This window comes from Taeniopygia guttata, chromosome 37 (assembly GCF_048771995.1).
Source record: "Taeniopygia guttata chromosome 37, bTaeGut7.mat, whole genome shotgun sequence".
NCBI lineage: Eukaryota > Metazoa > Chordata > Aves > Passeriformes > Estrildidae > Taeniopygia > Taeniopygia guttata.
In genome coordinates, this window is record NC_133062.1 from 1,008,111 (window position 1) to 1,020,738 (window position 12,628).

General features: G+C 62.0%; 1 protein-coding gene across 1 annotated transcript in view; it reads left to right on the forward strand.

Annotated features, from left to right (window-relative positions):
- The first annotated feature begins 3,177 nt into the window (after positions 1–3,177).
- The window catches only part of LOC115491543 (glutamate receptor ionotropic, NMDA 2D), a 31,039-nt gene continuing 21,588 nt past the window's right edge, over positions 3,178–12,628 (forward strand). Inside the window, exons 1-3 of the mRNA XM_072921446.1 lie at positions 3,178–3,245; positions 6,945–7,372; positions 8,774–9,366. Of these exons, the coding sequence (XP_072777547.1) occupies positions 6,965–7,372; positions 8,774–9,366 (1,001 nt within the window). The 5' untranslated portion in view covers positions 3,178–3,245; positions 6,945–6,964. The remainder of the gene's footprint in view (positions 3,246–6,944; positions 7,373–8,773; positions 9,367–12,628) is intronic.

Below are 12,628 nucleotides of genomic sequence, written 5' to 3' on the forward strand. Positions count from 1 at the left end.
CGGTACCGGGAGGGGCGGGGCGGTACCGGGAGGGGCGTGGCTGTACCGAGAAGGGGCGGGGCGGTACCGGGAGGGGCGGGGCGGTACCGGGAGGGGCGGGGCCGGTACCGCAGGGGGCGTGTCCGGTACCGGGAGGGGCGTGGCCGTTACCGGGAGGGGAGGAGCCGGTACCGCAGGGGGCGGGGCCGGTACCGGAGGGGCGTGTCCGGTACCGCAGGGGGCGGGGCCGGGCCGGTGTGTCCCGGTGACCGGTGGCGGCAGCGGCGGGGATGCGGCGGGGAGCGTGAGAGGTGAGCGCCGGCTGCAGACCCCCCCCCCCACCCCGGGGACCCCCCCTCAACACCCGGAAACCCCGATGGACCCCCCCGGTACCGAAAGACCCCCCCCGGTTTTCCCTCGAGACCCCCGAATCCCCCCGGGAGCTGCCCTGAGGACCCCCCGTCAATGCTCTGACTCCATCACTGACCCCCCCCCGGGACCCCTGACCCCCATCCAGCCCCCCAACAACCTGACACAGCCCCCTGGGGTCCCCCCCCCAGCTCTCTGACACCCCCCGGGACACCCCAACACCCCCCGGGACATCCCCCGGACACCCCCAATACCCCCCGGGACCCCCCAACACCCCTCAGGACACCCCCAACACCCCTCAGGACAGCCCAAAACCTCACAGCCCCCCCTAAGGACACCCCCAACACCCCCCGGGACCCCCCCCGGACACCCCCAACATCTCCCAGGACACCGCCAACCCCCCCCGGGACCCCCCAACACCTCCCAGGACACCCCCAATACCTCCCGGGACACCCCAACACCCCCCGGGACCCCCCCGGGACACCCCCAACACCCCTCAGGACAGCCCAAAACCTCACAGCCCCCCCTAAGGACACCCCCAACACCCCCCGGGACCCCCCAACACCCCCCGGGACCCCCCCAGGACACCCCCAACACCCCCCAGGACACCCCCAACACCCCCCGGCACCCTGAGACCCTCTCAGGACCCTCCTGCACCCCCCAGTCCGGACCCCCAACTCCCCCTGGGACCCCAATATCCCCTGGGACCCCTCCCCGATTTAACCCATCCCAACACCCAAAATCATCCCTGATACAGAACCCCCACCAAGACCCCCCCACAGCTCCTTGACACCCCCAAAACCCCCCAAGAACCCCCAGAGCCCCCCAACAACACCTCCCTGACACCCCCAAACAACTCCACACCTCATAACACCCCCAAACCACCCCCCAAACATCTCCAGGACAGCCGGACAACACCCAAACAACACCCCGACACCCCAAAACCGCCCCCCCAGCCCCCCAAATCCCCCCTCTCCCCTTTCCCCGCGGGCTGGGGACACCCCGAGACCCCTCGGGGGGGGCAGGGCAGGGGGACAGCGGGACACGGGGACGGACAGGCGGACAGACAGGCGGACAGACAGGCGGACAGACAGACAGGCGGACAGACAGACAGGCGGCCCCGCCGCACCGCCCGCCCGCCCCATTAGTATTCTGCGAGCGGCAGCGGCTGCAGCAGGGCGGGGGGTGCGGCGGGGCCGGACTGGGGGCACTGGGAGGGACTGGGGGGCACTGGGAGGGACTGGGGGGCACTGGGGGGGACTGGGAGGGGAGGTGGGGGCCAGTTTGGGGTTTGGGGGGGGTTTGGGGGGGGGATAGGAGATTGGGGGGGGGTCTCGTTGCAGGGGATTGGGGGGTTTTGGGGGGGGGATGGAGATGGAGATGGGGGGACTGGGAGGGACTGGGAGGGGATGGAGAGGGAGCCCGGACCCAGTTTGGGGGGCTGGAATGGGACTGGGGGGACTGGGAGGGGATGGAGAGGGAGCCAGGACCCAGTTTGGAGGGCTGGAATGGGACTGGGGGGACTGGGAGGGGATGGAGAGGGAGCCAGGACCCAGTTTGGAGGGCTGGAGTGGGACTGGGGGGGACTGGGATGGGATTGGGGGGGACTGGGATGGGACTGGGAGAGACTGGGAGGGATGGAGAGGGAGCTGGGATCCAGTTTGGGGGGCTGGGATGGGACTGGGGAGACTGGGAGGGGATGGAGAGGGGGTCAGGACCCAGTTTGGGGGGCTGGGATGGGACTGGGGGGACTGGGATGGGATTGGGGGGGCTGGAAGGGGATGGAGAGGGAGCTGGGATCCAGTTTGGGGGGCTGGGGGCGAACTGGGGGTACTGGAATGGGATTTGGGGGGACTGGGAGGGACTGGAATGGGATTTGGGGGGACTGGGAGGGTTTTGGGCTGGAATGGGGGATACTGGAATGGACTGGGAGGAGCTGGGACCGAGCTCGGGGCTGTGGAATGGGGGGGGGAGGCGGAACTGGGGGGGAACTGGGGGATGCTGGAGTTTAACTGGGGGGCACTGGTGACCAGTTTGGGGGGCTGGCAGGGACTGGGATCCAGTTCGGGGGTGTCAGAGTGGCACTGGGGGCGCTGGCATCCAACTGGGTGAACTGGGAGTGGACTGGGAGGCTCTGGGGTCCCCGCTGGGGGGGGGATCCGATATTTTGGGGGACGTTTGGACCTCCCCCTCACTGTCCCCTCCCCCCAGCAGGTGCAGCCACCAGGCCAACCCCCCCATTGTCCCCAACCCCCCCATTGTCCCCAACCCCCCCGTGTGTGTCCCCAACCCCCCCATTGTCCCCAACCCCCCCCAGTGTCCCCAACCCCCCCAGTGTCCCCAACCCCCCCAGTGTCCCCAACCCCCCCAGTGTCCCCAATCCCCCGTGTGTGTGTCCCCAACCCCCCCCATTGTCCCCAACCCCCCCGTGTGTGTCCCCAACCCCCCCATTGTCCCCAACCCCCCCCGTGTGTGTCCCCAACCCCCCCAGTGTCCCCAACCCCCCCTTTGTGTGTCCCCAACCCCCCCAGTGTCCCCAATCCCCCCAGTGTCCCCAACCCCCCCCAGTGTGTGTCCCCAACCCCCCCAGTGTCCCCAATCCCCCCCGTGTGTGTCCCCAACCCCCCCAGTGTCCCCAACCCCCTCTGTGTGTCCCCAACCCCCCCCATTGTCCCCAAACCCCCCCATTGTCCCCAATCCCCGCTGTGTGTGTCCCCAACCCCCCTGTGTGTGTCCCCAACCCCCCCTGTGTGTGTCCCCAACCCCCCCAGTGTGTGTCCCCCACCCCCCCAGTGTCCCCAACCCCCCCCATTGTCCCCAAGTCCCCCCCGTGTCCTCTCCGCGTTGTCCCCACGACCGAGATGAGGCAGAGCCCCCCGGAGAGGAACTTGGGCCAGGTAGGACATGGAGGGGACACGGAGGGGACACAGAGGGGACACGGGGTGGCACCAGGGCTGGGGACACGGAGGTGACACAGGGGGTGGCACCAGAGGTGAGGACACAGAGGGGACACAGGAGGTGTTGGGGACACAGGGGTGGCACCAGAGGTGGGGACACAGCGAGGGTGAGGGACAGCACAGAGGGGGACACAGCCGGTGTCGCTGGGGAGGGGACATTGACTGTTTGTCACCCCGTTGTCACGGGGACGGTGACACAGCTGTGCCTCCTGCCGTGTGGGGACAATGACAGTGACACAGGGAGTTGTGTCCCCCTCCGGCGGCACAGGGACAGTCTGTCCTCACCAGGGTGGGGATGGGGACATGGGTTTGTCCCCTCCTGCTGCTCTGGGGACGATGGTGACAGGGGTTTGTCACCTGCTGGCACGGGTTTGTCCCCGCTGCTTTGGGCACAGTGACAGGGATTTGTCCCCGCTGCTTTGGGGACAGTGACAGGGTTTTATCATCTGCTGGCACGGGTTTGTCCCCTCTGTTTTGGGGCCAGTGACAGGATTTCGTCACCTGCTGTTTTGGGGATGGTGACAGGGTTTTGTCACCCGCTGGCATGGGTTTCTCCCCTCTGTTCTTGGGACAATGACACAGGTTTGTCACTGCTGTTTTGGGGACAGTGACAGGGGTTTGTTCTTGTTTTGGGGATGGTGACAGAGGTTTTGTCCCTGCTGTTCTGGGGACAGTGACAGGGGTTTGTCACTCACTGGCACAGGTTTGTCCCTGTTGCTTTGGGCACAGTGACAGGGGTTTGTCACCCGCTGGCACAGGTTTGTCCCCACTCTTTTGGGGACAGTGACAGGGGTTTGTCCCCTCTGTTTTGGGAACAGTGACAGGGGTTTGTCCCCACTGTTTTGGGGACAGTGACAGGGGTTTGTCATCTGTTGGCACAGGTTTGTCCCCTCTGTTTTGGGCACAGTGACAGAGGTTTGTCCCCTCTGTTTTGGGGACAGTGAACAGGGGTTTATCACCTGCTGTTTTGGGGACAGTGACAGGGGTTTGTCACCCGCTGGCGCAGGTTTGTCCCCTCTGTTTTGGGGACAATGACACAGGTTTGTCACTCACTGGCACAGGTTTGTCACTGCTGTTTTGGGGACAGTGACAGAAATTTATTCTTGTTTTGGGCACAGTGACAGGGGTTTGTTCCCTCTGTTTTGGGGACAGTGACAGAGATTTGTCACCTGGTGGCACAGGATTGTCCCCTCTGTTTTGGGCACAGTGACAGGGGTTTGTCCCCACTGTTTTGGGAACAGTGACAGGGTTTTGTCCCCACTGTTCTGGGGACGGTGACAGGGGTTTGTCCCTGCTGTTCTGGGGACAGTGACAGGGGTTTGTCATCCGCTGGCACAGGATTGTCCCCTCTGTTTTGGGCACAGTGACAGGGGTTTGTCCCCAGTGCTTTGGGCACAGTGACAGGGGTTTGTCACCTGCTGTTTTGGGGACAGTGACAGGGGTTTGTCACCTGCTGTTTTGGGGACAGTGACAGGGGTTTGTCTCCACTGCTTTGGGGACGGTGACAGAGGTTTGTCACCCCCTGGCACAGGTTTGTCCCCTCTGTTCTTGGGACAATGACACAGGTTTGTCCCTGCTGTTCTGGGGCCAGTGACAGGGGTTTATTCTTGTTTTGGGCACAGTGACAGGGGTTTGTCACCTGCTGGCACAGGTTTGTTCTCTGCTGATTTGAGGATGGTGACAGGGGTTTTTTCTCCGTTGTTCTGGGGACAGTGACACAGGTTTTGTCCCCACTGCTTTGGGGACAGTGACAGGGGTTTGTCCCCTCTGTTTTGGGGACAGTGACACAGGTTTGTCCCCTCTCTTTTGGGAACAATGACACCAGTTTGTCACTCACTGGCACAGGTTTGTCCCCTCTGTTTTGGGGACAGTGACAGGGATTTGTCCCCACTGCTTTGGGGACAGTGACAGAGATTTGTCACCTGCTGGCACAGGTTTGTTCCCTCTGTTTTGGGCACAGTGGCAAGGTTTTGTCACCTGCTGGCACAGGTTTGTCCCCACTGTTTTGGGAATGGTGACAGGGGTTTGTCACCTGCTGTTTTGGGGACAGTGACAGGGGTTTGTCCCTGCTGTTTTGGGGATGGTGACAGGTTTTTGTCACTCACTGGCACAGGTTTGTCCCCACTGTTTTGGGAATGGTGACAGGGGTTTGTCACCTGGTGGCACAGGATTGTCCCCTCTGTTTTGGGGATGGTGACAGGGATTTGTCACCCGCTGGCGCGGGTTTGTCCCCGCTGCTTTGGGGACAGTGACAGGGATTTGTCCCCACTGTTTTGGGGATGGTGACAGGGGTTTGTCACCCGCTGGCGCGGGTTTGTCCCCGCTGCTTTGGGGACAGTGACAGGGATTTGTCCCCACTGTTTTGGGGATGGTGACAGGGGTTTGTCCCAACTGCTTTGGGGACAGTGACAGGGGTTTGTCCCCACTCTTTTGGGGATGGTGACAGGGGTTTGTCCCCACTGCTTTGGGGACAGTGACAGGGGTTCGTCACCTGCTGATTTGAGGATGGTGACAGGGGTTTTTCTCTGTTGTTTTGAGGACAGTGACAGGGGTTTGTCCCCTCTGTTTTGGGGACAGTGACAGGGTTTTGTCACCCGCTGGCATGGGTTTCTCCCCTCTGTTCTTGGGACAATGACACAGGTTTGTCACTGCTGTTCTTGGGACAATGACACAGGTTTGTCACTGCTGTTCTGGGGCCAGTGACAGGGGTTTATTCTTGTTTTGGGCACAGTGACAGGGGTTTGTCACCTGCTGGCACAGGTTTGTTCTCTGCTGATTTGAGGATGGTGACAGAGGTTTTTCTCCGTTGTTTTGGGGACGGTGACAGGGGTTTGTCCCCTCCTGCTGTTCTGGGGACAGTGACACAGGTTTGTCACCCGCTGGCACAGGTTTGTCACTGCTGTTTTGGGCACAGTGACAGGGGTTTATTCTTGTCTTGGGGACAGTGACACAGGTTTGTCACCCACTGGCACAGGTTTGTCCCCTCTGTTTTGGGGACAGTGACAGGGGTTTGTCACTCACTGGCACAGGTTTGTTCCTGCTGTTCTGGGGACAGTGACAGGGGTTTATTCGTGTTTTGGGCACAGTGACAGGGGTTTGTCACCTGCTGGCACAGGTTTGTCCTCTGCTGATTTGAGGATGGTGACAGGGGTTTGTCCCCGCTGTTTTGGGGACACTGACACCGGTTTGTCACTCACTGGCACAGGTTTGTCCCCTCTGTCTTGGGGACAGTGACACAGGTTTGTTCCCTCTGCTTTGGGGACAGTGACAGAAATTTATTCTTGCTGTTTCTGGGGACAGTGACAGGGGTTTTTCACCTTCTGGCAGATTTGTTCCCACAGTGTTGTGGGGACAGTGACACCGCTTTGTCCCCGCTGGTTTGGGGGTGGTAACAGGGTTTTGTGCTGGGGAGTTACTGGGGTTACTGGTGGGCACTGGTGGTTACTGGTGGGCACCGGTGGGCACTGGTGGACACTGGTGGGCACCGATATCTCCATATCTGACCCTCCTCTGGCACTGGTGGGCACTGGTGGTTACTGGTGGTTACTGGTGGGCACTGGTGGTTACCGGTGGTCACTGGTGGGCACCGGTGGGCCCTGGTGGGCCGCGGCACTGACCCCACCCCCCGTGTCCCCGCAGGGCGCAGCTGCGGCGGCGCGATGAGCCCCCCGGTCTCCGTCCCCGCCGGCAGGATGCTGCTCGCCCTGGCCCTGGCCTGCGCCAGCCCCTTCCTGGAGCCGCCGGCGGCGCCGCGCCGGACGCTCAACGTGGCCGTGATCCTCAGCGGCGCCTCCTACGGCCCCGCCGGGCCCCGCCTGGCGCCCGGAACCTTCCGGAACTTCTCGCTGGACGTCAACCCCGTGGGGGTGGTGCTGAACGACACCAACCCGCGCAGCCTCATCGTGCGCCTGTGCGACGTGCTGTCCTCGCTGCGCATCCACGGCGTCGTCTTCGAGGACGACACGCGCTCCGAGGCCGTGGCGCAGATCCTGGACTTCATCTCGGCCCAGACCTCCGTGCCCATCATCGGCGTCAACGGCGGCTCCGCCATCGTCCTCACGCCCAAGGTGACGCCCCCCGAGTGTCCCCGAGCGTGTTTGGGGACGCCCAAATGTCCCCACATGGATCTGGGACCGACCGACCGTCCTCAACCCAACTGTCGCCAACCCCAGTCCTGCCTCGGGGCACCCAAGTGTCCCCAGCCGTGTCTTGTGTCACCCAACTGTCCCCAGTGTGACCCCAGATGTGTCCAGAGCCACCCAACTGTCCCCAGCACGACCCCAGCTGTGTCTTGTGTCACCCAGCTGTCCCCAGCACGACCCCAGCCGTGTCTGGAGCCACCTGAATGTCCCCAACCATGTCTAGGGGCACCCAAATGTCCCCAACTGTGTCCAGAGCCACCTGAATGTCCCCAGCAGGACCCCAGCCGTGTCTTGTGTCACCCAGCTGTCCCCAGCACGACCCCAACTGTGTCCAGAGCCACCTGAATGTCCCCCACCATGTCCAGAGGCACCAAAATGTCCCCAGCTGTGTCCAGAGCCACCTGAATGTCCCCAACTCTGTCACATCCCAGCTGTGTCCAGAGCCACCCAAATGTCCCCAACTGTGTCCAGAGCCACCTGAATGTCCCCAACCATGTCTGGAGCCACCTGAATGTCCCCAGCTGTGTCCAGAGCCACCTGAATGTCCCCAACCATGTCTGGAGCCACCTGAATGTCCCCAACCAAGTCCAGAGGCACCAAAATGTCCCAAACTGTGTCCAGAGCCACCTGAATGTCCCCAACCCACCTGTCCCCAAACCCCACCCGTGCCTGGTGTCACCCAAACATCTCCAACCACGTGTAGATCCACCCAGGTGTCCCCACCCCAGCGGTCCCCAAACCCCAACCATGTCTGGAGCCACCTGAATGTCCCCAACCAAGTCCAGGGGCACCCAAATGACCCCAACCATGTCTGGAGACACCTGAATGTCCCCAACTCTGTCACATCCCAGCCATGTCTGGAACCACTTGAATGTCCCCAGCCATGTCTGGAGACACCTGAATGTCCCCAACTGTGTCTGGAGATACCTGAATGTCCCCAACTGTGTCCAGAGCCACCTGAATGTCCCCAACTCTGTCACATCCCAGCCATGTCTGGAACCACTTGAATGTCCCCAACCATGTCTGGAGCCACCTGAATGTCCCCAACCAAGTCCAGGGGCACCCAAATGTCCCCAACTGTGTCTGGAGCCACCCAAATGTCCCCAACCCACCTGTCCCCAAGCCCCACCTGTGTCTAGTGTCACCCAAACATCTCCAACCATGTGTAGATCCACCCCAGCGGTCCCCAAACCCCACCTGTGTTCCAGCCCCACTTGACCATCCTCAACCCAACCATCCCTGCCCCCAACCGTGCCTAGTGTGACCCAACTGTCCCCAATGTGACGTCCCCAACCCGTGTCCCCTCCCTGTGTCCCCCCACCGCAGGAGAAGGGCTCCACCTTCCTGCAGCTGGGCTCCTCCACGGAGCAGCAGCTCCAGGTGATCTTCGAGGTGCTGGAGGAGTACGACTGGACGTCCTTCGCCGTGGTCACCACGCTGCTGCCGGGCTACGAGGACTTCGTGGACTACGTGGAGGTGCTGACGGACAGCAGCTTCATCGGCTGGGAGCACCGCGGCGTGGTCACCCTGAACCTGACCGACGACCCCGAGGGCGCGCGGACGCGCCGGCAGCTGCGCGAGGTGACGGCGCAGATCCGGCTGCTCTACTGCTCGCGCGACGAGGCCGAGGCCGTGTTCCGCGCCGCGCGCGACGCCGGCCTCGCCGGGCCCGGCTACGTCTGGTTCGTGGTGGGCACCAACCTGGGGGGCAGCGAGCAGCTGCCCGAGCACGTCCCCGCCGGGCTGTTCGCCGTGCTGTCGGCCGGCTGGCGCGACGACCTCCAGCACCGCGTGCGCAACGGCGTGGCCATCGTGGCCAAGGGCGCCGAGGCGCTGCTGCGCGACTACGGCTTCATCCCCGAGTTCAACAACGACTGCCGCGCGCCCAACGTCACCCAGATCAACGACAACCTGCACCGGTGCGCCGGGGCGGCACCGCGGGGGGACGGGGGGGGTTTGGGGGGTATTGGGGGCTCTAGAGGAGGTTGGGGACAGCTGGGGACAGTTGGGTTGGGGACAGTTGGGCTGGGGACAGTTGGGTGGCTCTAGAGGAGGTTGGGGACAGCTGGGGACAGTTGGGTTGGGGAAAGTTGGGTTGGGGACAGTTGGGTTGGGGACAGTTGGGTTGGGGACAGTTGGGTTGGGGACATTTGGGTGGCTCTGGACATGGTTGGGGACAGTTGGGGTGGGGAAAGTTGGGTTGGGGACAGTTGGGGTGGGGACAGTTGGGTTGGAGATGTTCAGGTGGCTCTGGACATGGTTGGGGACATTTGGGTGGCTCTAGACATGACATGGTTGGGGACAGTTGACTTGGGGACATTTGGGTGGCTCTGGACATGGTTTGGGTTAGGTTGGGGACAGTTGGGGTGGGGACAGTTGGGGTGGGGACAGTTGGGGTGGGGACAGTTTGGTTGCAGATGTTCAGGTGACTCTGGACATGGTTGGGGACATTTGGATGGCTCTGGACATGGTTGGGGACAGTTGGGCTGGGGACAGTTGGGTTGGAGGTGTTCAGGTGGCTCTGGACATGGTTGGGGACATTCAGGTGCCTCTAGACATGACATGGTTGGGGACAGTTGAGTTGGGGACATTTGGGTTGGAGATGTTCCGGTGGCTCTGGACATGGTTGGGGACAGTTGGGTTGGGGACAGTTGGGTTGGGGAAAGTTGTGTTGGAGGTGTTCCGGCGGCTCTGGACATGGTTGGGGTCAGGTTGGGGACAGTTGGGTTGGGGACAGTTGGGTTGGGGAAAATTGGGGTGGGGACAGTTGGGTTGGAGACAGTTGGGTGGGGAAAATTGGGTTGGAGATGTTCAGGTGGCTCTGGAGATGGTTGGGGACAAGGGGGTTGGGGACAGTTGGGTTGGGGACATTTGGGTGGCTCTGGACATGGTTGGGGACAGTTCAGTTGGGGAAAGTTGGGTTTGGGACAGTTGGGCTGGGGACAGTTGGGTTGGGGACATTTGGGTGGCTCTGGACATGGTTGGGGTCAGTTGGGGACAGTTGGGTTGGGGACAGTTGGGTTGGGGAAAGGTGGGTTGGAGGTGTTCAGGTGGCTCTGGACATGGTTGGGGACAGTTGAGTTGGGGACAGTTGGGTGGCTCTAGAGGAGGTTTGGGTTAGGTTGGGGACAGTTTGGTTGGGGAAAGTTGGGTTGGGGACAGTTGGGCTGGGGACATTCGGGTGGCTCTGGACATGGTTGGGGACAGTTGGGTTGGGGACAGTTGGGTTGGAGATGTTCAGGTGGCTCTGGACATGGTTGGGGACAGTTGGGTTGGGGACAGTTGGGTTGGGGACATTTGGGTGGATCTGGACATGGTTGGGGACAGTTCGGTTGGGGAAAGTTGCGTTGGGGACATTTGGGTGGCTCTGGACATGGTTGGGGACAGTTGAGTTGGGGACAGTTGGGTTGGGGAAAGTTGGGGACAGTTGGGTTGGGGACAGTTGGGGACAGTTGGGTTGAGGACAGTTGGGTTGGAGATGGTCAGGTGGCTCTGGACATGGTTGGGGACAGTTGGGGTGGGGAAAGTTGGGTTGGGGAAAGTTGGGTGGCTCTAGAGGAGGTTGGGGTCAGTTGGGGACAGTTGGGTTGGGGACAGTTGGGTTGGGGATGTTTGGGTGGCTCTGGACATGGTTGGGGACAGGTTGGGGACAGTTGGGTTGGGGACAGTTGGGTTGGGGACAGTTGTGTTGGAGGTGTTCAGGCGGCTCTGGACATGGTTGGGGTCAGGTTGGGGACAGTTGGGTTGGGGACAGTTGGGTTGGGGACAGTTGGGTTGGAGACAGTTGGGCTGGGGAAAGTTGGGTTGGAGATGTTCAAGTGGCTCTGGAGATGGTTGGGGACATTTGGGTGGCTCTGGACATGGTTGGGGACAGTTGAGTTGGGGACAGTTGGGGTGGGGACAGTTGGGTGGCTCTAGAGGAGGTTGGGGTCAGTTGGGGACAGTTGGGTTGGGGATGTTCAGGTGGCTCTGGACATGGTTGGGGACAGTTGAGTTGGGGACATTTGGGTGGCTCTGGACGTGGTTGGGGTTAGGTTGGGGACAGTTGGGTTGGGGACAGTTGGGTTGGGGACATTTGGGTGGCTCTGGACATGGTTGGGGACATTTGGGTGGCTCTGGACATGGTTGGGGTCAGGTTGGGGACAGTTGGGGTGGGGACAGTTGGGGTGGGGACAGTTGGGTTGGAGATGTTCAGGTGGCTCTGGAGATGGTTGGGGACAGTTGGGGACAGTTGGGGACAGTTGGGTTGGGGACATTTGGGTTGGGGACAGTTGGGGTGGGGAAAGTTGGGTTGGAGATGTTCAGGTGGTTCTGAACATGGTTGGGGACAGTTGGGGACAGTTGGGTTGGGGACAGTTGGGTGACCCCAAACACGCTCAAGGACGTGTTGGGGACATTCGGACATGCTCGGGGTCAGGCTGGGGACATTTGGTGACCCCAAACACGCTCAGGATCACCTTGGGGACATTGGGTGACCCTGGACACGCTCAGGGCAGGGTTGGGGACATTTGGTGACCCCAGACGTTCTCGGGGTCACGTTGGGGACATTGGGTGACCCCGGACATTCTCGGGGTGGCGTTGGGGACATTGGGTGACCCCGGACATTCTCGGGGTGGCGTTGGGGACATTTGGTGACCCCGGACATTCTCGGGGTGGCGTTGGGGACATTGAGTGACCCCGGACATTCTCGGGGTCACATTGGGGACATTGGGGTGACCCCGGACATGCTCTGGGTTGGGTTGGGGACATCTGGTGACCCCGGACATTCTCGGGGTGGCGTTGGGGACATTGGGTGACCCTGGACATTCTCGGGGTCACCTTGGGGACATTGGGTGACCTCGGACATTCTCGGGGTGGCACTGGGGACATTGGGTGACCCTGGACATTCTCAGGGTGGCACTGGGGACATTGGGTGACCCTGGACACACTTGAGGTCAGGCTGGGGACATTGGGTGATCCCGGCCATTCTCGGGGTGGCGTTGGGGACATTTGGTGACCCTGGACACGCTCGGGGTCAGGTTGGGGACATTGGGTGACCCCGGACATTCTCGGGGTGGCACTGGGGACATTGGGGTGACCCCGGACATTCTCAGGGTGGCACTGGGGACATTGGGGTGACCCCGGACATTCTCGGGGTCACGTTGGGGACATTTGGTGACCCCGGACATTCTCGGGGTGGCG